Genomic DNA, 19,406 nt, shown 5'->3' on the forward strand with positions numbered 1-19,406 from the left:
TTAGTCTTACCATGGAGGCAGCACATGCACTCCAAAAGAGACAAGACACCTGTAGCTTGGAGTAAGCCCTCCTAGTTTAATACTTCCAGTGACCATAGGCTGTTTTGTTCATTTCTCTCCATTGTGCAGATCAAAAACTGAGGTTCAGAAGACCCAGACATGCCTGGTCACAGAGTATGGCGTGTGCCAAATATCACTGCTCCCATGCAGCACTGTCCACAAGAAGGCGAGTAATTCAGAGTGCCCTGTTTTCTCAGATTCTATAGTTAGCACTGGAGGAGATGGGCAGGTCACTGCATCCCTTCCCACATTCCCACCCTCAGCCTTTCTCATTCAAAGATCCAGAAAAGGGAGCCGCAGGAGGCGAAGGGCTGCCCCAAGAAGGGCTGAGCAAACTTCTCTGTGGCCTGGGCCCTGGCAGGCCACTTCCTCCACAGCTATGCCCCAGGCAGGCTCCTGTGGCCCAACACCCCTGCTTACAGCAGCGTGCAGCTGCAGCATCTCTTTTCCATGGCCACCAGCAACACCCTGAGGTTGCGACTGGTGTAGGGCGGGTAGCGCAGGTCGTTGATTTTCTCCATCCCAGGGCTGCGCAGCAAACAGGCACGCTGGTTGGAAAAGGTGTCAAAGGAGAACTTGCCGTGGTACCTGCCCATCCCGCTGGTTCCTGTGGGCAGCACAAAACATGGGTTTTTAGGTCTTTAAGGGCCAATGAGGGGACATCACATAGACCTGGCTTTGACAGCTAGGCTATCTTAGCCTCTGTCTCTGTCTATTCAGTTGGCTAGTCACAAGGCATTATGGATGAGCACTGAGCTTGCTCCAGTTTACCAGGTGTCCTGAAGAACAGGCAAACTGGGGTCATGGGCACGAATTCTGGAGCCAAGGCTGCCCAACACTGAATCCCGGCCCTGTCCTGAACACCTATGTCACTCTGGGCAAGTGCCTGCCTTAGGCTCTCTGTGAGAGTGGCACCTTCTTTCTAGGGTTGTGGCGACATCTCCAAACCTGTGTAGCTCTTACTGTCTAGGAAGGGACAAGCACACAACCTAAGAACTCTAAGGGTCATGGCCTGGATGGAGTTGGGAGTAAGGAAGCTGACTTGTTAAAGTTAGGGAAGCCAGAGAGATGTGGAATCAGTGTAGTGGATGAGTGTAGGGGGTGGAGTAAGGGTCAAGTTCAGTAGCTGTCACAAAGGACTAAGTGGGCTGGGGATTTAGCTCAGTGGTAGAGCGCTTACCTAGGAATCGCAAGGCCCTGGGTTCGGTCCCCAGCTCCGGAAAAAACAAAAAAACAAAAAAAAAAAACAAAAACAAAGGACTAAGTGGGGAACGGGAGCAGGACTAATGGGCAAGACCAGGACTGGGCAGGCAATGCTGTCACTTGCTCTGATATTGAGTCTGGCCGTGTGGAAGGACCAGGACACTTTCGGTGAGGAAGTAGGCCTAAAGGAGAAGTGACTGCTCTAGTCACATGCGTGTGGCCTTGCTGGGATACAGCTGTGAGGTTTGAAGGTGTGGGGGATGGGGCATCTCCACATCCCTGGCCTCCTGGAAACAGAGACAACCAGAGCTGGGTTTGCAGGGACTTGGGAAGACTGAAGGAGCATCATTTGGCCCTGCCATGGAGTTGAAGGCAAGGACTATGGGGATGGGTGGCCCAAGACTGTGGGAGAGACAAAGAACTCAGTGGCTGGAGGCAACTGGTGTGTTTTTATAAACCCACCAAAATGATCTCTCAATGGCTTCTCACCCACGTGTTTAGTGCAGGAATATCTGGAGAGTTCCAGCACAGACTGAAGAGAGGTGGGAGGGAGGCAGGCTAGATGGACACTCAGTGGAGAGGGGCTTCTGCTCCTGCCACTGCACTGGGCACTGAGAGTGGGGTGCATCTTCTGCAGTTAGTGTGGTCAAGTAGCAGGATGGGGATGCAGGTGGGGGACCAGCCCAGGAGAGCAGAGCTCTGTCATCACCTACCCACTCCTCCAAAAGGAAGGCTGGACAGGGTCATGTGCATGAAGCCATCGTTCCCGCAGAAGCCCCCACTGCTGGTCCGGGCCAACACCTGTTTGATGACCTGGGAGAGAAAGAGGAACCTGTAAAGCACACCTGGATGAGCTTCGTTCTGGTGAGGGCCTGAGGTCCAAGACGGGCCTAATGGGACAGACTCTCAAACTCCACCCTGAGGACATATTCTCTATGTATCTGCCTGTATATGTCCCTAGGGTGTTGAGACACAAGCCCCAGAATAAGTCATGGGAGCCAGCATCATCTACTCAGTTAGAGAAGGGAAATAGTGTGGTGTCAAGTTATGGAGGTTTCCCAGGGAGGGGGATGGGGTAGCTACTGAGTCTTACTGTAAATGAGACAGTTCTTCCAGAGAAGCGAAAGAGAAGTAAGGGGAGCTGTGGGGACAGTTTGGGTCGCTAAAGTCAGGTTTGGGCTTAGCAACCTGAGCTCAGCCTTGCCTGACTTTCTGGAGGACTTTCTCCAGTCTGTAGGTCCCTTAGATGCTGAAGGGGAAGGACATGGGTTTGCCCTACTTAATGCCCTCTGATGACAACTCGGAGTTAGGCCTTGTCTGGTGAAGTGGGTCCTACCAGGTATTAGCATTGCCTCAGCCTGAGGCTACCCAGAGCAACAGTCATACCAGAGGGTGAGCAGGTTGGAAGACTGTCTGTTCTCAGGCCAGTGCCAGCTGGGTTCAGAAGACTCTGAGGGAGGTTGGCCCTCTCTGCTGAAAGCGCTGTTGTGTTTTCTAAAGGTTCCACAGAGGAATGGCTGAGTTTGAAGGTGAGTCTGAGATAGTCCCAGCAAAGACTTTCAGGTAGAACAAGGGAGGAATTGGCTACAGGGCAGAGCCAGGACGGCCCAGAAGCTTGCATAGTCAGACACAATGTTGGATATGGAGGCATGCGACCATAATCACACCAGTGCAGGTGCAAGGGCCAGGAGTTCAAGTAATCCTTAGCTACGTAGTTGAAGACTAGCCTGAGCTATTTAAAACCTCAGCTCATTAAAAGGGCTACTGAGATGGCCCCAGTGGGTACAGACTCTTGCTGCCAAGCCTGACAGTCTAATTTGATCCCCAGAACACACATGGTAGGAGAGAGCTGACTCCTCAAATTGTCCTCTGACGACCACACAAAAAATAAATGTTAAAAAAAGAAAGTTGTCAGGGTTGGGGATTTAGCTCAGTGGTAGAGCGCTTGCCCTGAGTTCGGTCCCCAGCTCCGAAAAAAAGAAAAAAGAAAAAAAAAAAAAAGTTGTCCTTAAAGCTGGGGCTAGTGATGTGTTTCAGGGGCAAAGGCACTTGCCACCAGGGCTGATGAACTAAGACTGATGGCCCAGGATTCACAAGGTAGAAGGGGGAAACTGACTCCTGCAAGCTGTCTTCCAACCTCTGTGTGTACACACAAATATATACAAATGTAATAAAAAATGCTAAGCAGAAAGCACACAGAGGAGGCCGTTCTGACTGAATAAATGGCTCAGGAGACAAACCGTTCCCCTAGGGTCTAGAACATGTCTGCAGTAGTTACCCCTCCATGGCGAGAGCTCCAGCACACTGTCAACTTCGGGGCTAGCACGGAGGCTTGCTCAGATCCTCCAGACAGGACAGAACAGCTCTCAGTGGAGCCTTCTAGCAGACACAGCCTTGCTCAAGCAACCTTTAACTTCCCACATTCGTGTGGCTCTGCGATAGCCTAGAGGCATTCTCTCTAGAATTCTGTTCCTTGATATGGAGCTGTGAGAAATCAGGAAACTGGAGACAATGCAGAGACCTTGGCCGAGGCCGAGTCCATGCAGCACAAGATCCAGGGCACCCGTGGCAAGGATGGGGGGGCAGTGGTGGTGACGCTTGCTGTACCTCCCTGGTTGTGAGGTACACAGGAAGTCTACTACTGCCTTTGCAGCTTTCTGTATACTTAAAGTTTTGTATAAATAAACTGCATTTTACGAACGGTGACAGCTGGGTATGTAACTGATTTGGTAGGGTTTTTTTTTAAATTTTATTAAATTTTATTGTGTGTGTATGTGAAAGAGAGACTAGTGAGACACTAGTCATAGCTCATGTGAAGATTTTTGGGAGAAAAACGTGTAGGAATTGGTTGTTCTAACACAGGATTCTTGGAGCCTAAACTCAGGTCACCAGGCTTTGTGAAGAGTCTTTAATGACTCAGCTATCTAACCCACCCCCTTATGGATAGACTGGTTTGTTTGTTTGTTTGTTTGTTTGTTTAAAGATTTGTTTATTTTATGTATATGAGTACACTGTAGCTGTCTTCAGACACACCAGAAGAGGGCACCAGATCTCATTACAGATGGTTGTGAACCATCATGTGGTTGCTAGGATTTGAACTCAGGACCTTTGGAAGAGCAGACGGTGCTCTTAACCATTGAGCCACCTCTCCAGCCTGACTTGTTTGTTTTTAATCTTTAAGATGTATTAATTTAATGTTTATATTTTGCCTGTATGTATATATGTATCATGTATGTGCTTGGGCTACATGAGACCTCATCTCAAAAACTTGTTTGGCCAGGTGTGATAGCATCCAGGATAGTTGGGCCCAGGGAGGGTTTGCCTTTTGGGAGGGAGGGCAGAGAGAAAACCAGGAGGCCACCATGCCTAAAGCCGTGTAACTACCCAGAGGAGCTTCACCCCCCCTCCCCCCCGCATGTTGCCACCCTCCCACAGCCCACTTCTGGTACTTGATCCCACCTGGCTTCTCTTAGAGAAGGCGTACAGCGCAAGTGGCTTCTCCCTCCGGTTGATGAACTCAATTGCCTCATCCAGGTTCGTCACAGTCACCAGGGGCAGGATGGGTCCAAAGATCTCCTCCTGCATCACGGGCTCTGTCTCTTGCACATCCACTAACACTGTGGGGGCTGCAATACAAAAGGCAACCCAGCCTCATCCATAGGCAAGACCATGTCCAGAAAGAGGGGCTCAGTAAGGACAGAGCCTGCACACAGGTAAGTCCAGGGTCTGACTTCCTAGGACCTCAGGCTTGGGGTCTGGAGTCTCACAGAACAGCAAAAGCTAGAACAGAAGTTTAAGCTACACTCTGAACCTCTAGAGTGAGGTCACAGCTCAGTGAGTCCTGGGTTTGTTGAGGACCCACATTGATAGGGGTGCTGTGGCACTGATTACTTAGAGCTGTGTGCTCAGGCTGGCTTCAGAGATATGGGGAGGATTCAGACATAGGTTGAGACCTGCAGTCCAGCATGGGCTCCTCTGGTTGGAAGGGTCTCAGCCTATGTTAGAGGGAGACTCACCAATGTAGCGCTCCCCCTCATCGCTCTGGCCCCCGATGGCCACACGGCCACAGCCCAGCAATCCCTGGAGCCGCTCGAAATGCTTCTGGTTGATGATTCTGCCCAGGTTGGGGGAGGTCTGTGGGTTGTCTCCATAGAAACGCGTGATGGCATTCTGCAGGGCGGGCACCAGCCGCTCCTGCATCTCCTGGCTACACAGGACATAATCCGGGGCCACACAGGTCTGGCCGGCGTTAAAGTAGCGGAACCAGGCCACACGGTTGGCCACTGTCTGGGGGTCGCAGTTGTCATCCACATAGCAGGGGTTCTTACCCCCCAGCTCCAGGGTGATGGGCGTCAGGTGTTTGGCAGCAGCAGCCATGACGATCTTGCCTACATAAGTGTTCCCTGGGTACATGGAAAGGGCCTAAAGTGGCTAGGCGTATGGCCTCACCTGCGTCCCTGCACAGGAGCTCCAAAGGAGTTTATTCTGTACTCCCAGCAGTAAGCTGGACCCCATGACTCCTAAGTGCAGCTTCTCAGCTTCTCCCTGTATCCGCTTCTGTCTCTGGCCCACCCTGAAGCTTACTCTCCAGCCCAGCACAGGACTTGCCGTCTCCTGAAACCTCCAATGTCTTTCTCTTTGTCCTCTAAGGCCAGAGCTGGTTTAGCCTGACTGATGCTCAGGACTCTCCTCTCGGTCTCCTAGACTTCCTTCTCTACAGGCTACTTACTCCCCAAGGCCTCCTCTCCTCCTTCCCTCACCCTCTCATCCTCCAGCCCGTCCCAGCCCTTCCCTGCCAGACCATAACTCCTCCAGTCTTTGTTTGCTCTCTGCTCTCCAGTTCCCACCCCACAGAGGCACTTTGGGGACAGGGACACTCGCCTGTGATCTCAGTGCTCAGGAAGCTGAGGTAGAAGATTACTTCAAGTTCAGTGCCAGCCTGGGCTACAGTGTGAGACCCTATCTCAAACAGCGGCTGGGCCAGCCATGAAGGTACGCCTCTGTAACCCTGCACTCAGCGGCAAGAGCATCAGGGGTACAAGGTCACCCTCAGCTATGTAGTGGTTTGAAGCCAGCCTGGGATACGTGAGGCCTTGTTTGGAAGGAAAACAAAAAACAAAAAACAAAAAAAACAAGCCAAACCCAGTTAAGAGTTGAACTCAGTAGAAAGCACTTGCTTGGCATGTATGTGAGTTTGATTCCCAGCACCTCAAACACAGATTAAAAAAAAAAAAAACAAACAAACTCCAGGACAGTCTCCGACATGACCTACAGTCTATATACTCAGCAAAGATCCCCTGCCTGAGGGAGGAGGGGGTTCAATGAACACTCCTTACTAAGGACTGTATGCTGGATAAAGTTTTTCCTTCTAGGCAGACCTTGGCTTTGGACAGCGTTCTTTTTACAGATGAGCAGACTGACTGGGTTAGCCATGGGATCTAGCATCAAGATCCCAGTCTGGTTTGTTAGGACCTGGTTTGGAACTGGCCTTGTGCTTTGCCTCTGCACCTGGCCCTGGGGACCCAAACCTAAGAGCTACTTGGGCTGAGGGGGTAGAGATGACTTTGATGACACTCCCTGCCTCCTGCCTTGCCTACTTATGAGACTGTCCCCATGGCTTTTCCCATAGGGAAGACCAATCTGCCTTTGTCCCGCAGCCTTCCCTCTTCCTAGCTGGGCTTTTCCTAGGCTTGTGGCAAAGTCTAGAAAATATTCCAAAGCCCACTTCTCCCGGGCTCTAACCTCATGCAAGTCAGAAACCAGCCAGCTCAGACCTTGGAAGCACTGCCCACCACCTACCCTGTCTTTTATATCCTCCAGAAGTTTCGTCTTGGTCCCTTGGAGCAGATATCTGGGGACCTGGGACAAGCTAGCATAACAGCAGGTGACCTCGGTAAGATATTCTCCCTAGAGCTTTGGTGCAAATCCTATCCTAGCTAGCTGGCCAACCCTGGGTGGGACACCACTGCCCTTCAGCAGCCTGAGCCAGCCTCTCACATGTCAAGGCTGAAGGGAGGCCATGGGTGTCTGCTGTCAGGACCTGGTGCAGTAGAAGCTTTAGAGGGGCAGACTTTTGACTAGTGAGGCTGAGGTTAGGGCAGTGTATGTGGACATGGGATTCTTCCCTTCTCTCTAAGTCTGTGGAGGCTGGAGCCACACCAGAGCCTTACCTGTGAAGAAGATGTAGTCGAACCTGTGTTCCAGCAGCTGCCCAGTTTCCTGAGGCCCACCCAGCACCACAGCGAAGCAGCTCTGTGGGGGTAGGAAAGGGTCCTCAGACCCAGCTTCTGAGTCCAAGGGTAGTCCACCCTGCCTGGGTCCCACCCACTTTGCTTCACCCAGGCACGGACAATTCTTCCTGAGAACTTCCTGGGGTCAGGATGACTGAACACTAGACCAAAAGGAAAAATGATGCTAGGGCCAGCTATAGGACTTCAGGAGACAGACTACATGGGCTAGATCCAAGAGGGGAAGCTGAGGGTAAAAAAAGATGATGTAGCTAAGTCCATGCAACTGAGAAGAGGCCCTGCTAGCCAAGTATAAGAGCTCAACTATCAGGCTGGAGAGGTGGCTCAGTGGTTAAGAGCACCGACTGCTCTTCTAGAGGTCTTGAGTTCAAGTCCCAGCAACCACATGGTGACTCATCAACCATATGTAATGGGCATCCGATTTCCTCTTCTGGCATCTGAAGACATCGACAGTATATTTACATACATGGAATAAATTAATCTTATTTTTAAAGACTTATTTATTTATTATATATAAGTACACTGTAGCTGTCTTCAGACACACCAGAAGAGGGCACCAGATCTCATAACAGATGGTTGTGAGCCACCATGTGGTTGCTGGGATTTGAACTCAGGACCTCTGGAAGAGCAGTCAGTGCTCTTAACCACTGAGCCATCTCTCCAGCCCCCGAAATAAATTAATCTTAAAAAAACAAACAAAAACAAACAAACAAAAACAAAACTCAACTATCTTTGCTTACCTGGTCCAGATAGCGGGGCAGGACCTCAGCCAGGATCTTTTCAGTGGCCTTGCTGATCTCTGAGGGTTTGAGTACCACACAATTCCCTGTAGACAGCACAGAGGGAATGCTGAGAGGGTAGCCATGCAGGGTATGTATCCACACCCACCCTCAGAAGAAGAATCAGAAATGCTGGATAGGACCACCTAGGAGCAGGGTGCCAGTCCCCAGTCTTCCCTTTCTGGGTTCCTAGGTAGTCTGGAGCTCCCCAGTGAGTAGGACTGTGGGAAAGTGAAGCTCTCCCACCTGCAGCAATGGCCCCCACCAGAGGCACGAGTGTCAGGTTCAAGGGGTAATTCCAGGGCACGATGATGAGGACCAGCCCGAAGGGCTCCTTCCGGATGAAGGCTGAGTCCAGCTGTGTGGCCTGGGTCGGAGTGAGCAATGAGGCTCTGTGGAGCCACACTGTGGGAACGAGGAGTTCCCAAAGCCACCTGCCACCCCCCCCCCCCAACTTACCAGATTCTTGGACACTTTCTCATCCTTCATCCAAGACCGCAGGTTCCTGAGGGCCAGGTCCACCTCAGCCTGACTGATGGCAATCTCGGACACCTCCGACTCAAAGGCTGACTACATACAGAAAGGAATGAGGGTCAGGACTGAATGGGGCAGGTATTGCTTCCTTCCTGTAGGTCCTGCATCTCTTTATTTTTTCATTCATTCATTCATTCATTCATTCATTCATTCATTCACGCTCTCCTGGGAGCCTTAGGCACCTGGAGGCAGGCTACATAGTGGGGAGAGATCCTAGCAAGTCCAAAGGCCCTGGTGGCTGGTCAGGGCTTGCTCTGCTTCTGCACAGCACAGAACACAGAGCATGGGGCACAAGGCACAATTCTCCTTGTCTGATTAACCATAGCTCAGGGGAATATTACCAAGTGCCCTGGTGGCAGAAGATGAAGGCCTGGAGAGGCAGTTCAGAGTGCCAGGCAAGACTGTGCAAGGGAATTCTCCATGCAAAGCCCGGTGGATGTCTTTGCTATCCAACACCACCATGCTTCCTAGTAGCTGAGCCTAGTTTCAGCAAGTTTCAGCCATATACAGCTCATGGTGAGCCTGGCAGCCCCTGGAGACCCTAGGGGGTTTTGGGTGGGTTTAGAAATCAGTCTACCCATTCAAAGCCTATCCCACATGTGGCCCATATACATATATATATATCTCCACCAAAACTAGATAAAATTGGTGAAGCTAAAAAATGCATGCTGAAAGGGACTGGATATAGATCTCTCCTGAGAGACACTTTCAGAGCATGTCCAATACAGAGGTCAATGCTAGCAGCAAACCACTGAACTGAGAACAGGACCCCCTTGTGGGGAATTAGAGGAGGTATTGAAAGAGTTGAAGGAGCTCGCAACCCCATAAAAACAACAATGCCGGGGCTGGGGATTTAGCTCAGTGGTAGAGCGCTTACCTAGGAAGCGCAAGGCCCTGGGTTCGATCCCCAGCTCCGAAAAAAAAGAACAACAAAAAAAAAAAAAACAACAATGCCAACCAACCAGAGCTTCCAGGGACTAAACCACTACCGAAAGACTACACACGGACTGACCCAGGGCTCCAACTGCATATGTAGCAGAGAATAGCCTTGTTGGGGCACCAGAGGAAGGGGAAGCCCTTGGTCTTGCCAAGGTTGGACCCCCAGTGCAGGGGAATATGGGGGGGCAGTAAAGGGGATGTATAGGGGGAATACCCGTATGGGGGAGGGGGAGGGGAGGGAATGGGGGCTTATGGACAGGAAACCGGGAAGGGGAATAACATTTGAAATATAAAGAAATATGTCTAATAAAAAAATTAAAAAAAAAAAAAAAAGAAATCAGTCTACACCCAGGGGGCACAGTGACCTCAAGAGAGCAGGGTACTATGAACTAGGCTCTTCCTCGGGCTCTGCTTTTACTGGCTGTGTGTCTCCAGTCAAGAAACTGAGTTCTCTGATCCCTCCTCTAGGGCTAACTGGCTGTGACTGCCAAGCAGGAGGAGTGCCAGGGGTAGGATGAGGGGATGTCCACAGCACCGGGCAGATGCTGCCTGGCCTGGCGAGGGTGGAGACAGTGAGTAGTCTGACTGGGTCAGAGGGAGGCACCCAGTTGAATTTTCTGGGCTGCTGCATCCTTTGTAAGATCCAGATTTCTGGAGTCGGAGGAGAAAGCAGAGGTGGAACTTGAGCTGAAGGGGGAAAGGTCGGGTCTCCTGGGTGCTGGGCGGGGCTGGTGACAAGCTGCAGGAGTCCATCCCAGGAGTCCTGGACTGGGGGTGGGGAGCGTCTCTAAGGTAACCACAGGGGATGTAGAGAAGAAGAACTCCCTGGGGCAATCCCTTGGGCAGCTATCTCAAGGCTGGGGGGCCCTGTATGGCTGCTGCTGGAACTGAGAGGGAACCACAGAGCCTGCAGGGTACAGAGGCTGTGATGTCTATAGTGTCAAGAGAGATCCAAATCCTCCGGGGTGTGGCCCACTCCCTCAGGCCTTCTCTTCCATATCTCTCTGTCTTTCTTACTCCCCCCAGCCACTCTGGCTCCTGTAACTCCTCAGTTACAGACACCAAGCTCTCCTGCCTCAGGACCTTTGCATATGCTGCTGGGTCACTTCCTCCAATGTCCATGCAGCTCTTTCTCTCTCCTACTTCCTGTCTGTTTTGAGCCTCTCCTCCCTTCTTAGAAAACCCTTCTCGACCCCCACATACAAACCAGCTTCATGGGCTTGGCCCCTGTTAACAATGGAGTGTCCGTGTTAACCTTACACATTACCAGGCAGCATGCACAGCCTGGCCCCTGGGAAGTCAGCTTTGTAGACACAGGGACTTTGCTTTGCCCTATCTCTCCAGACCCTAGACTGGTACCAAGCACACACCGAGTTTTCTGTAAGCAGCTGCAGGGTGGATGGAGGACAGCTGGAGGGGTCACACAGTCTGCTGTGTCTCACAAAAGGAGCTGCAGTCCCCTGGGCTTTCAGCTCCTCCTCCTGGAGGATGTGCTCCTTATCCCAGCTGTACCACCCTTGCCAACCTGGGGGCACACACAGCCCTACCCCACTGTCCCTGTCCCATGCCACCTTGTGTAGGTCTTGGGCCAGCGCCTCCTGCAGCTGCTGTTTGTTGTCTCTGAGGAAGTGGCTCAGGCCTTGCAGCTGTGCAGCCCGGAACTCAGCTGACCTCGTCCTCCCGGCATTGAAGGCCTCTCGCAGCTGCTGAAGCTTATCTTCAAACGAGTCCATTCTGCAGGACAGCGCAGTATGAATCAGGTGGCTGGGGCTGCCCTCACTTTTGTGACACTCTTCAGCCCCTGCCCTTCCCAGTGACTCGGAGCCTTCCCAGGGTCTCTCATGGATAACCCCATTGGTGACAAGAGTGGCCATTGATTGAGACTCTGTCCTTATGGGACACAGCCAGACACAAGAGACATGTCTCCTGGTGCCAAGTGGACTTACAGGAAGCTACAGGGCCGAGAATGGGCTTGGGGACAGCTGTTCGCCAGCCTTTAAGTCTGGCCCGATGATGGACTGGACAGATGGATCAGTGGTTAAGAGCACTGACTGCTCTTCCAGAGTTCCTGAGTTCAAATCCCAGCAACCACATGATGGTTTACAACCATCTGTAATGGGATCTGATGCCCTCTTCTGGTGTGTCTTAAGACAGCTACAGTGTTCTCATATACACAAAATAAATAAGTAAAATCTTTTACAAAAAGATGGGCCAGAGAGCCAGGGTCCTGCTGCTTCTTCAGGGAAGTTTAGCTCTGACCCAAGGCCCTTCCTGCTCAGTGCCCTCCCAGGGGCTACTTGCCACTGCTTGGCCTTGGTAGAATGGACAGGAATGGATTATGGCGAGGGACACCACTGCAGCCACCACAGCTCAGGGGCACTTCAAGAGGAGCCCACTGAGTGGTGACAGTTCAGAGACCTTGGCTGACCTTGGACAGAGTTACTAGACCTTTGTGACGACACTCTTGTGTCTCCTTGCACAAAGGGAAGAATGGTGTGGGCTTCCCAGAGGCCTTCCTGCCCATCTCAGCCATGATCACAGCTGGAACGCAAGAGAAAGTGACAGCTGAGAAGGGTAGGGCGGGGTGAAAGGCAGTCACCAGCTAGGACTGGAAGACAGAGAGGGGCCTGATTACTTCCCTGGGCTCATCAGAGGAGCCCTGTGACAAATTCACTCCTAGACTTGGTGCCTAGCCCCTTGGGGGCCCTTTCTGCCCTCACTTCCTCTCTGATTTCAGCAGTCAGTGTAACTGAAGCCCCTTCCAGAAGCCCACTCCAAAGCTCCCTTATTCACAATGGACCCCTCGGCACCATAGCATGGAAGCCTACTTACTCTCTGCCTGCCTCCACTTATTGTCCCCTCCCACAGGACCAGGAGGCCAACCCCACTGTGGCTACTTAACTCGTTTCTTGAGGCTGAGTGCCCCAAACTTCCCGGTTGCTGGAGGTGTGGAGATTTGTCATTGTTATTGTCGGTTTGTCTTTTAAAGTTTTGCCTCTGTGTGTCGTACACGCACGTGGAGGCCCGAGACTAATTCTGGTGTCTTTCTCAGTCACTCTCCAGCTTATCGAGTCAGAGTCTCTCAGCTGAATCCAGAGTTCACAGATAAGACCATTCCCGGGCTGGAGAAATGGCTCAGCATTAAGAGTATGTGCAGCTCTTCCTGAGGGCCCGAGTTCAATTCCTGGTCCCCACATCTGTAACTGCAGCTCCAGAGGATCTGACACCTCTGACCTCTGTATGCTCCTGCACTTACACATACACATAATACAAAGAAAAAGTCCGAAAAGGAAAACTAGTTTAACTAGACAGCTCGCTCTGGGCTCCACTCTGTCTACCTTCAGGCTATGGAATTCCAGGCAGCCGGGTTCTGGGATAGGAACTCTGGTCCTCACACTGCTGGCAAGGACTCTATGTGCTGAGTCATTTCTTCAGCCCTGGGTGTTTTGGTTTGGTTTGGTTTGGTTGACTGTGAGATAAGCTGCCCTGAAACTCTCTATGTGGCTGAGATGGCTTCGAACTCGTGTCCCCCTGCTTATATCTCCTAAGTTTATGGGCACACAGCACCATGCTTGACTTAGCTGACAGCTGTGAAGATGGGGCCTTGCTGTCTGCCTCTGGGCCCAGGGTGAGCATTAGGGCTTTGCTACTGTCGGGCAGCACCTGGGAGGCCTTTGGGACTGGTGTGTGGAGAGCAGTTAATCTGGAGCCAAAGCAACCCCAGAGTCTGTGTTGAGGGACCAGTATTGACCCTCCAGACCTCCTGTTCCAACAAGACAAGCTGAGATGGTAAGGGACAGCACCACCCTCCACCCCCAAGCGTTATCAGTGTGTCTCTGGGCTCTGCTTCTACCAACTGTGAGGCCTTGAGTGAAGCCTCTTCTGACCTGCCTCAGTTTCCCTGCCACCACGGGAGAAGGAGCCCTGGTTGGCTAGAGGGCCTCGGAGTAGACTACTGTACAGAGCATTTGTTGTTCAGGAAGTACCGAGGTCAGTGCCACGAGTCACGGGCAGAGTTGGGAAATGCTCTGTGGTTAAAGCCCTTGCTGTGCATGCAAGAGGACCAGAGTTCAGGTTTCCAGACCCGAGGACATGCCAGTGGGCATGTGACCTTCCTATATTTCCAACCGCAGAAACCAGAGAGAGGACACCCTGGAGCAAACTGGCTATCGAGACTGCTCATATTGGCCAGCTCTAGGTTTGACTGAGAGACCCTGTCGCAAAGTGGGAAGCTATGAAAAAGGTTTTCGACCGACATCAATCTCAGGCCTCCTCACACACACACATATAAACATATGTGCACACAGTGAACCCATTCACATGTGAACATGCAGGACACACGTATCCATAAGGGAAAGAAAGAAAGAAATGACACCCCAACAGTCACTCTCTGCTCACTGGAGGGAGCCTCTTCAGAGCCCACAAAAATGTAAGGCATGCTACCAAACACTGCAGGCATGGAGCTCCATGCGTGAGGTCTGTGCAGAACACGCTAGAAGTGCTCCTAGCAACACTGATACCAACTCACCATGGTAGCGGTACACACATCTCTCCTATAGGACTGTCAGCCTGGCCCATGATGCCCCCTGGAGGTTGGTTACTGTGGACTAAGGGTGTGTCCACTGAGGGCTAGAGGAGCCAAGGTCATCTGTCACCCCAGGCGACAGACAGTCAAGAAGCTTAGACTAAGACGTTACAGGAAAACTAGGAAACCATAGTGGACATACCCTTGGGGATTCCTGTGTAACTCCACTGGGCTGTACCCCTCCCCAGCTCCCCAGGGATATCCCACCCTGGCTCAGGCAGTAACGATGTCTGTCTTGACTCCTTTAAACACAACAACAGCAAGGGCATTGTTCTTCACCCCACTGAAGGAAACAAACACCAGGGTGCAGGCAGGACAGCAAGCCTGAGGACATGCTCACACTGGGAATACCTCAGTCCAGGTCCAGACGCACAGAAGCTGCCTGCTTCAGACTCCCTGTTCCTGGAACCTGAGAACACAGCAGCCTGAGGGTGGGGAGAGAAACAGACAGTCCTTGGGAGGAAGCAACACTTGTGAGCTGCAGATTCAGGACCAGAAGGAAGAGAAAGAGCCCAAGGAGTGTGAGGAGCAGATCTCTTGGGTCGGTCTCTGGCCCTCAATCGATCATTCCTCCTGATGTCCACCATACCGCTCTGTCCAAGCCCTGGCCCAGCTGCTTAGATTCAGAGATGGTGAGCCCAGGGGTCTCCCTGAGACTGGGTGGGAGTTTCTGTGTCATTTGTGTTTCCCTAGGGTCCAAGTAGGACCTTGGGCCTGGGGAATCCCTCTAAAAGCAGTAATCAGCCTGATGATGAGACGTGCCTGTAATCCCAGCTGTAGAGAGGCAGAGGCAAGAGGATGACTATGAGTTCTAGTAAATTCCACATGATCCAAAGCTACATGAAACCCCAGTCAAAAACAGCAGCAGCAGCAGAAGCAGAAGCAACAACAACAACAACAAGGGCTGGAGAAGAGATGGCTTAGGGGATAAGAGCACTGGTTGCTCTTCCTAGAGGTCCTGAATTCAATCTCCAGGAACCACATGGTGGCTCACAACCATCTGTAATGGGATCTGATGCCCTTTTCCGGAATGTAGGCATACATGTGGATAGAGCACTCACACACATAAATCTTTTTTAAAAAGGCAACCAAACCCAAAAACAACCCCTAGCTCCCCCCCAAATTATGGACTGGCAAGATGTCACAGAGGGCCTGACAACCTAAAGTTGCTTTCTAGAACCCACATAAAGGTGGAAGGAGAGTCAACCCCACAAAGGTCTTCCTCTGACTTCCACATACATGCTGTGGCATGCACCACCCCACATCACAAACAAATGTTTGTTTGTTGTTTGCTTGGTTTTGGGTTTTTGAGACAGGGTTTCTCTATGTGGTCCTGGCTATCCTGGATCTCACTCTGTAGACCAGGCTGGCCTCAAACTAGAGATCCACCTGCCTCTGCCTCCTGAGTCCTGAGTGTGCCATCACTGCCTAGCTATAAACAAATGTTTTAGAAAAACATACAAAAAATAAAAGTAACTACTAAGAAGGGGCTGGAGATATACATGCCCCTTGGCTTGGCTTGTACGCATGTAGGATGGAATTTGATTCTTTGGAAAGTGGAGGCAGAAAAGTCAGAGAGTTCAGGGTTATCCTTGGCTACATAGAGAGCTTGAGGCAAGCCTGAGCTACAATGAGACTTTGTCTCATCAAACAGGTGCTGCCTGTAGTAGGCTGGACTAGCATGGGCATTTGCTGTGGATGCCCAGGACTGCAGGGTGATCTAGAAAACTGAAGCAAATGGGGAACAAGTGAACACTCAAGCACCCGGAGCTTAGCCTCCGTGCAAGTGCCCAGCCCTGTACTCTTGGAAGGGTCCGGCTAATGGACTTTGCTTCCCACTCATGCCTGCTCTCCTCCTACCCAAGTGGGCTCCTAGAAGGAAAAGCTCTGCCCACTCCCCCATCTTTCCTGCCTCAGTTTCTTCAACAACACCACAGGCCTCCATAGTCAGGGGCTCAGTGACCTGGGCACAAGTCCCAGCAAATTCATTTAAGGCTCGAGGACCTCAGGCAGGTCTCTTTGGCTCTTTGGCTCTCCTTTTTCATTGGTAGCATGGGTAAGGTCTTGCTGGCACTTGTAGTGCTTGCTGCTGGGGAAACTCAAAGGCAGGGGTTTAGAAAGGCTTGATCCAGGCACAGCCCCCAGAAGCACTTAGTCATGGTGGCGTCAGTGAGTGCCAGAGGGACTGGGAGAGAAGAATTCCAGGATGAGGGTCCAAGGCAACCTCAATCCACGTGGGTTCCGGGCAGGCAAAGGCATCACCTGAGATACAGGAGGGTTGGGATCTGAGTGACAGGAGGTTAAGGTGTGGTCTCAGGGTGTGGAGACCTCCATTAGGACTGCCAGAGGTAGGTCAGGCAGTCAGGTCCTGAAATCTAAGGGGCTCTTGCTTTAATTAATCTCTGGCCTGGGGACCAAGCCCACCTTCCCTCCCTATAGATAAGCTGCCCAGAATCTGAAGTCCTTGGAACTACATGATCCCTCCCCCAGCATGGTGGGGGTGGGTGGCTGCCTCTCTTTCACTCTGACTAAATGTATTGTTGAGGAAGAGTTTTTCCTATGATCCTTGGAGTGTCTCCAACTAGCCAGGCCTGCCTCGTAGTAGTGCCTTGGAAACAGCTAGTGCCTGAATGGACCTTCTCTCCTGTGGCGGCCATGTCCCTCATCCCCCTTACAGGATGTTGAGTCTCTCAGGAGGGTAAGGGCTGAGGAACCCAGTGCAGACTCAGGAGCTAGCTGGGCCCTGCCCTCCGAGCCTCTCAGCCCTCCTCCTCAGTCTCTTCCTTCCCTTTTCTCCTCAAGCTACAGGCAGATAGGGCCTAGAAGACACAAGCTGCCTGTGTGTGAAACTGCCACTTGCCAGACAAGACAGGAAGCCTGGCACCCCAGAGGAGCTGGAACAGATCAATAACAGCTCTACTCCCATCTTCCCGGGATACAGTACCTGAGGCCTCGCCAAGCTGCACTGCTTCCTGGCTGTCCAGCTCTGCCTGGCACTCTGCCCTTATGCAAGGTCCAACAATGCCGGCCTCTGGGGCGGGGCCGCCCTGGCCTAGTGCCTGACCTTGGCTCCAGGCCAGGTGGAAGCTGCTAGCTGGGATTTTACCACAACATCTATCTCATGAGGTTTGAGATACTCTCTCAGACCACAGAACAGGAGGTAGGGCCCAGAGAAAGGCACCAGTTCGGAGTCACACAGCACTTCTGAGCATTGAATAAGGATAGTGGATTGGGGTGGGGTGAGGGAGGTGGGGGAGGGAAAGGAAGGCTGAGGTGGGAGTGTTTGCAGCCTAGGAACTTCAGTGTGAAGTGGGGTAGGGACAAAGAGACCTGGAATATCCAAAAAGACTCTACACCCCACCTGGCCTTGTCTACTCTCAGTCTCCATTTCCCTATCTGTTAAAAGGAGAGGTCAGGGGGTTGCGGATTTGGCTCAGCGGTAGAGCACTTGCCTAGCAAGCACAAGGCCCTGGGGTTCAGTTCAGTCCCCAGCTCCGAAAAAAAGAAAAAAAAAAAAAAAAAAAGGAGAGGCCAGACCCAGACTCCAGAAATACTGTCTCAGGACCAGACTTGGCCATCTCTGTCCCAGGCCTCTGCCTGCCTGTGACCCTCAACCTACCTCCAGCTGAAACCCACTCACAGACTTGTCACCTCACATTTTACAATAACGAATCGGGACCTGTGAGGGGACAGGACTTGGCCACGTAGGATGTGCCTGGCACACCTATCACTGTAGAGCTGAGGATGTGTGTCCCCAAAGACGTCCCCTTTGTCTGCCACCTTGTGTTGCTGAGGTGGCCCCTGGGGTCCCACTTCTCTGCAGGTGCAGAGCTGTGCCTGGCTCTACTCCAGGGACACCTGTGGGAGCCAGCGCAAAGGGGGATGATTCTGAGCCGCTGCTGGGGCAGACAGGCTGGCGATTGGATTACATGTGTGTCGGGGAGAAACATCCTTTGTGTCTCTGCCCTGGGCCACCATTCAGTGTCTTTCCTCACAGGTGCCCTGGGCCAGCCTGGAGGTTGCTGGTCAGGGCCTCTGTGCCGACCTTGCACCTGGGAGATGCTCTTTACTGCCTCACCCCGCTCCCCAGCCTACCTGGGAGGGCAAGAGAGGCCTTCAGACCCACGCCCCGCCGACAGACCTGCAGGATTCAGCTAGCTGGGGTAGGTGTAGAGCTGAGGGGCCACTGAGGGCCTTGATTTCTGCGTGGGATGGAGCCCCCGGCCGCCGCTTGTCACGTGGATCAGCATGTGACAGCTCTGCAGTGCTGCTGTCTGGAACTGAGCCAGACAGATGCACAGGCAGAGCGGCTGTCATGTAGGGCTGAGCTGGAACTGAGCTTGTAGATCTCAGCCAGAAACTAGGACCAGAGAGGGTCAGCCACTGGTCTGAGGCCACACAGCAAAAAGGGGCTCATCTAGTAGAGATCCTAGTAAGCGAGAGGAATGTTAGAGGATTCTGAGAGCCTCTTTCCTAGTCAGGGGGCTGTCGGGGACTTTTCTTAAAGTTCAGACATTAAATTTGTCTCAACTCAGGAACAACCTCAGATGAGGCCCACAGGAATTCCAAATTTCGAGGACAAGGTACCTGAGGTAGTATTGCCTGGGATTCAGCCAAATCGAGAGAAATGGCTAGATCAGACTAGCCTGTGGCTGTGTCTGTGGAGGATTACCTGGGTTCTTATTTAGTATAGGAGGGCCAGCCCATTGTGGGAGGCACCATACCCTGGGCAGGCGGTCCTAAGCTATGTAAGAAAGCTAGGTGAGCATGAGCCCATGGGCGAGGGAGCAGGAAGCAGCATCCTTGGTAGGTAATAACAACCAGTTAAAGCGTGTCCCTGACTAGTTTACAAATAAATGAGACCCAGACTATGATTATTTTACTTGTCTTTGATAATTATTGGGGGTCACCCCTAATTTACCTTTCTACTGCTGGCCTGGCTACCTCCCCAGTGGTATATCCCAGATACTTGCTGTTCCTCCTGGCCTTGTGCTCATAGTACATCTGCTCTCATGACGGCCTTCTCTCTCTCCTTGCTCTCCTCTTTCCCAACCAGGT

At 52.1% G+C, this 19,406-nt stretch overlaps 1 protein-coding gene across 4 annotated transcripts in view; it reads right to left on the reverse strand.

The window, feature by feature from the left end:
- Positions 1–56: 56 nt before the first annotated feature.
- Aldh3b1 (aldehyde dehydrogenase 3 family, member B1) overlaps positions 57–19,406 on the reverse strand; it is a 30,644-nt gene continuing 11,294 nt past the window's right edge. The window contains exons 1-11 of one of the 4 annotated variants that reach the window (XM_039079364.2): positions 17,293–17,429; positions 14,700–14,773; positions 11,335–11,497; positions 8,750–8,860; positions 8,537–8,657; positions 8,252–8,337; positions 7,434–7,515; positions 5,280–5,666; positions 4,723–4,889; positions 1,977–2,076; positions 57–667 (exon numbers count right to left, since the gene is read on the reverse strand). In XM_039079364.2, the coding sequence (XP_038935292.1) occupies positions 477–667; positions 1,977–2,076; positions 4,723–4,889; positions 5,280–5,666; positions 7,434–7,515; positions 8,252–8,337; positions 8,537–8,657; positions 8,750–8,860; positions 11,335–11,496 (1,407 nt within the window). In that variant the 5' untranslated portion in view covers position 11,497; positions 14,700–14,773; positions 17,293–17,429 and the 3' untranslated portion in view covers positions 57–476. Of the gene's footprint in view, positions 668–1,976; positions 2,077–4,722; positions 4,890–5,279; positions 5,667–7,433; positions 7,516–8,251; positions 8,338–8,536; positions 8,658–8,749; positions 8,861–11,334; positions 11,498–14,699; positions 14,774–17,292; positions 17,430–18,443; positions 18,580–19,406 lie in introns of those variants that run through there. The other 3 variants (XM_063264276.1, NM_001006998.1, XM_063264278.1) reach the window with 3 other exon arrangements.

This window comes from Rattus norvegicus, chromosome 1 (genome assembly GCF_036323735.1).
Source record: "Rattus norvegicus strain BN/NHsdMcwi chromosome 1, GRCr8, whole genome shotgun sequence".
NCBI lineage: Eukaryota > Metazoa > Chordata > Mammalia > Rodentia > Muridae > Rattus > Rattus norvegicus.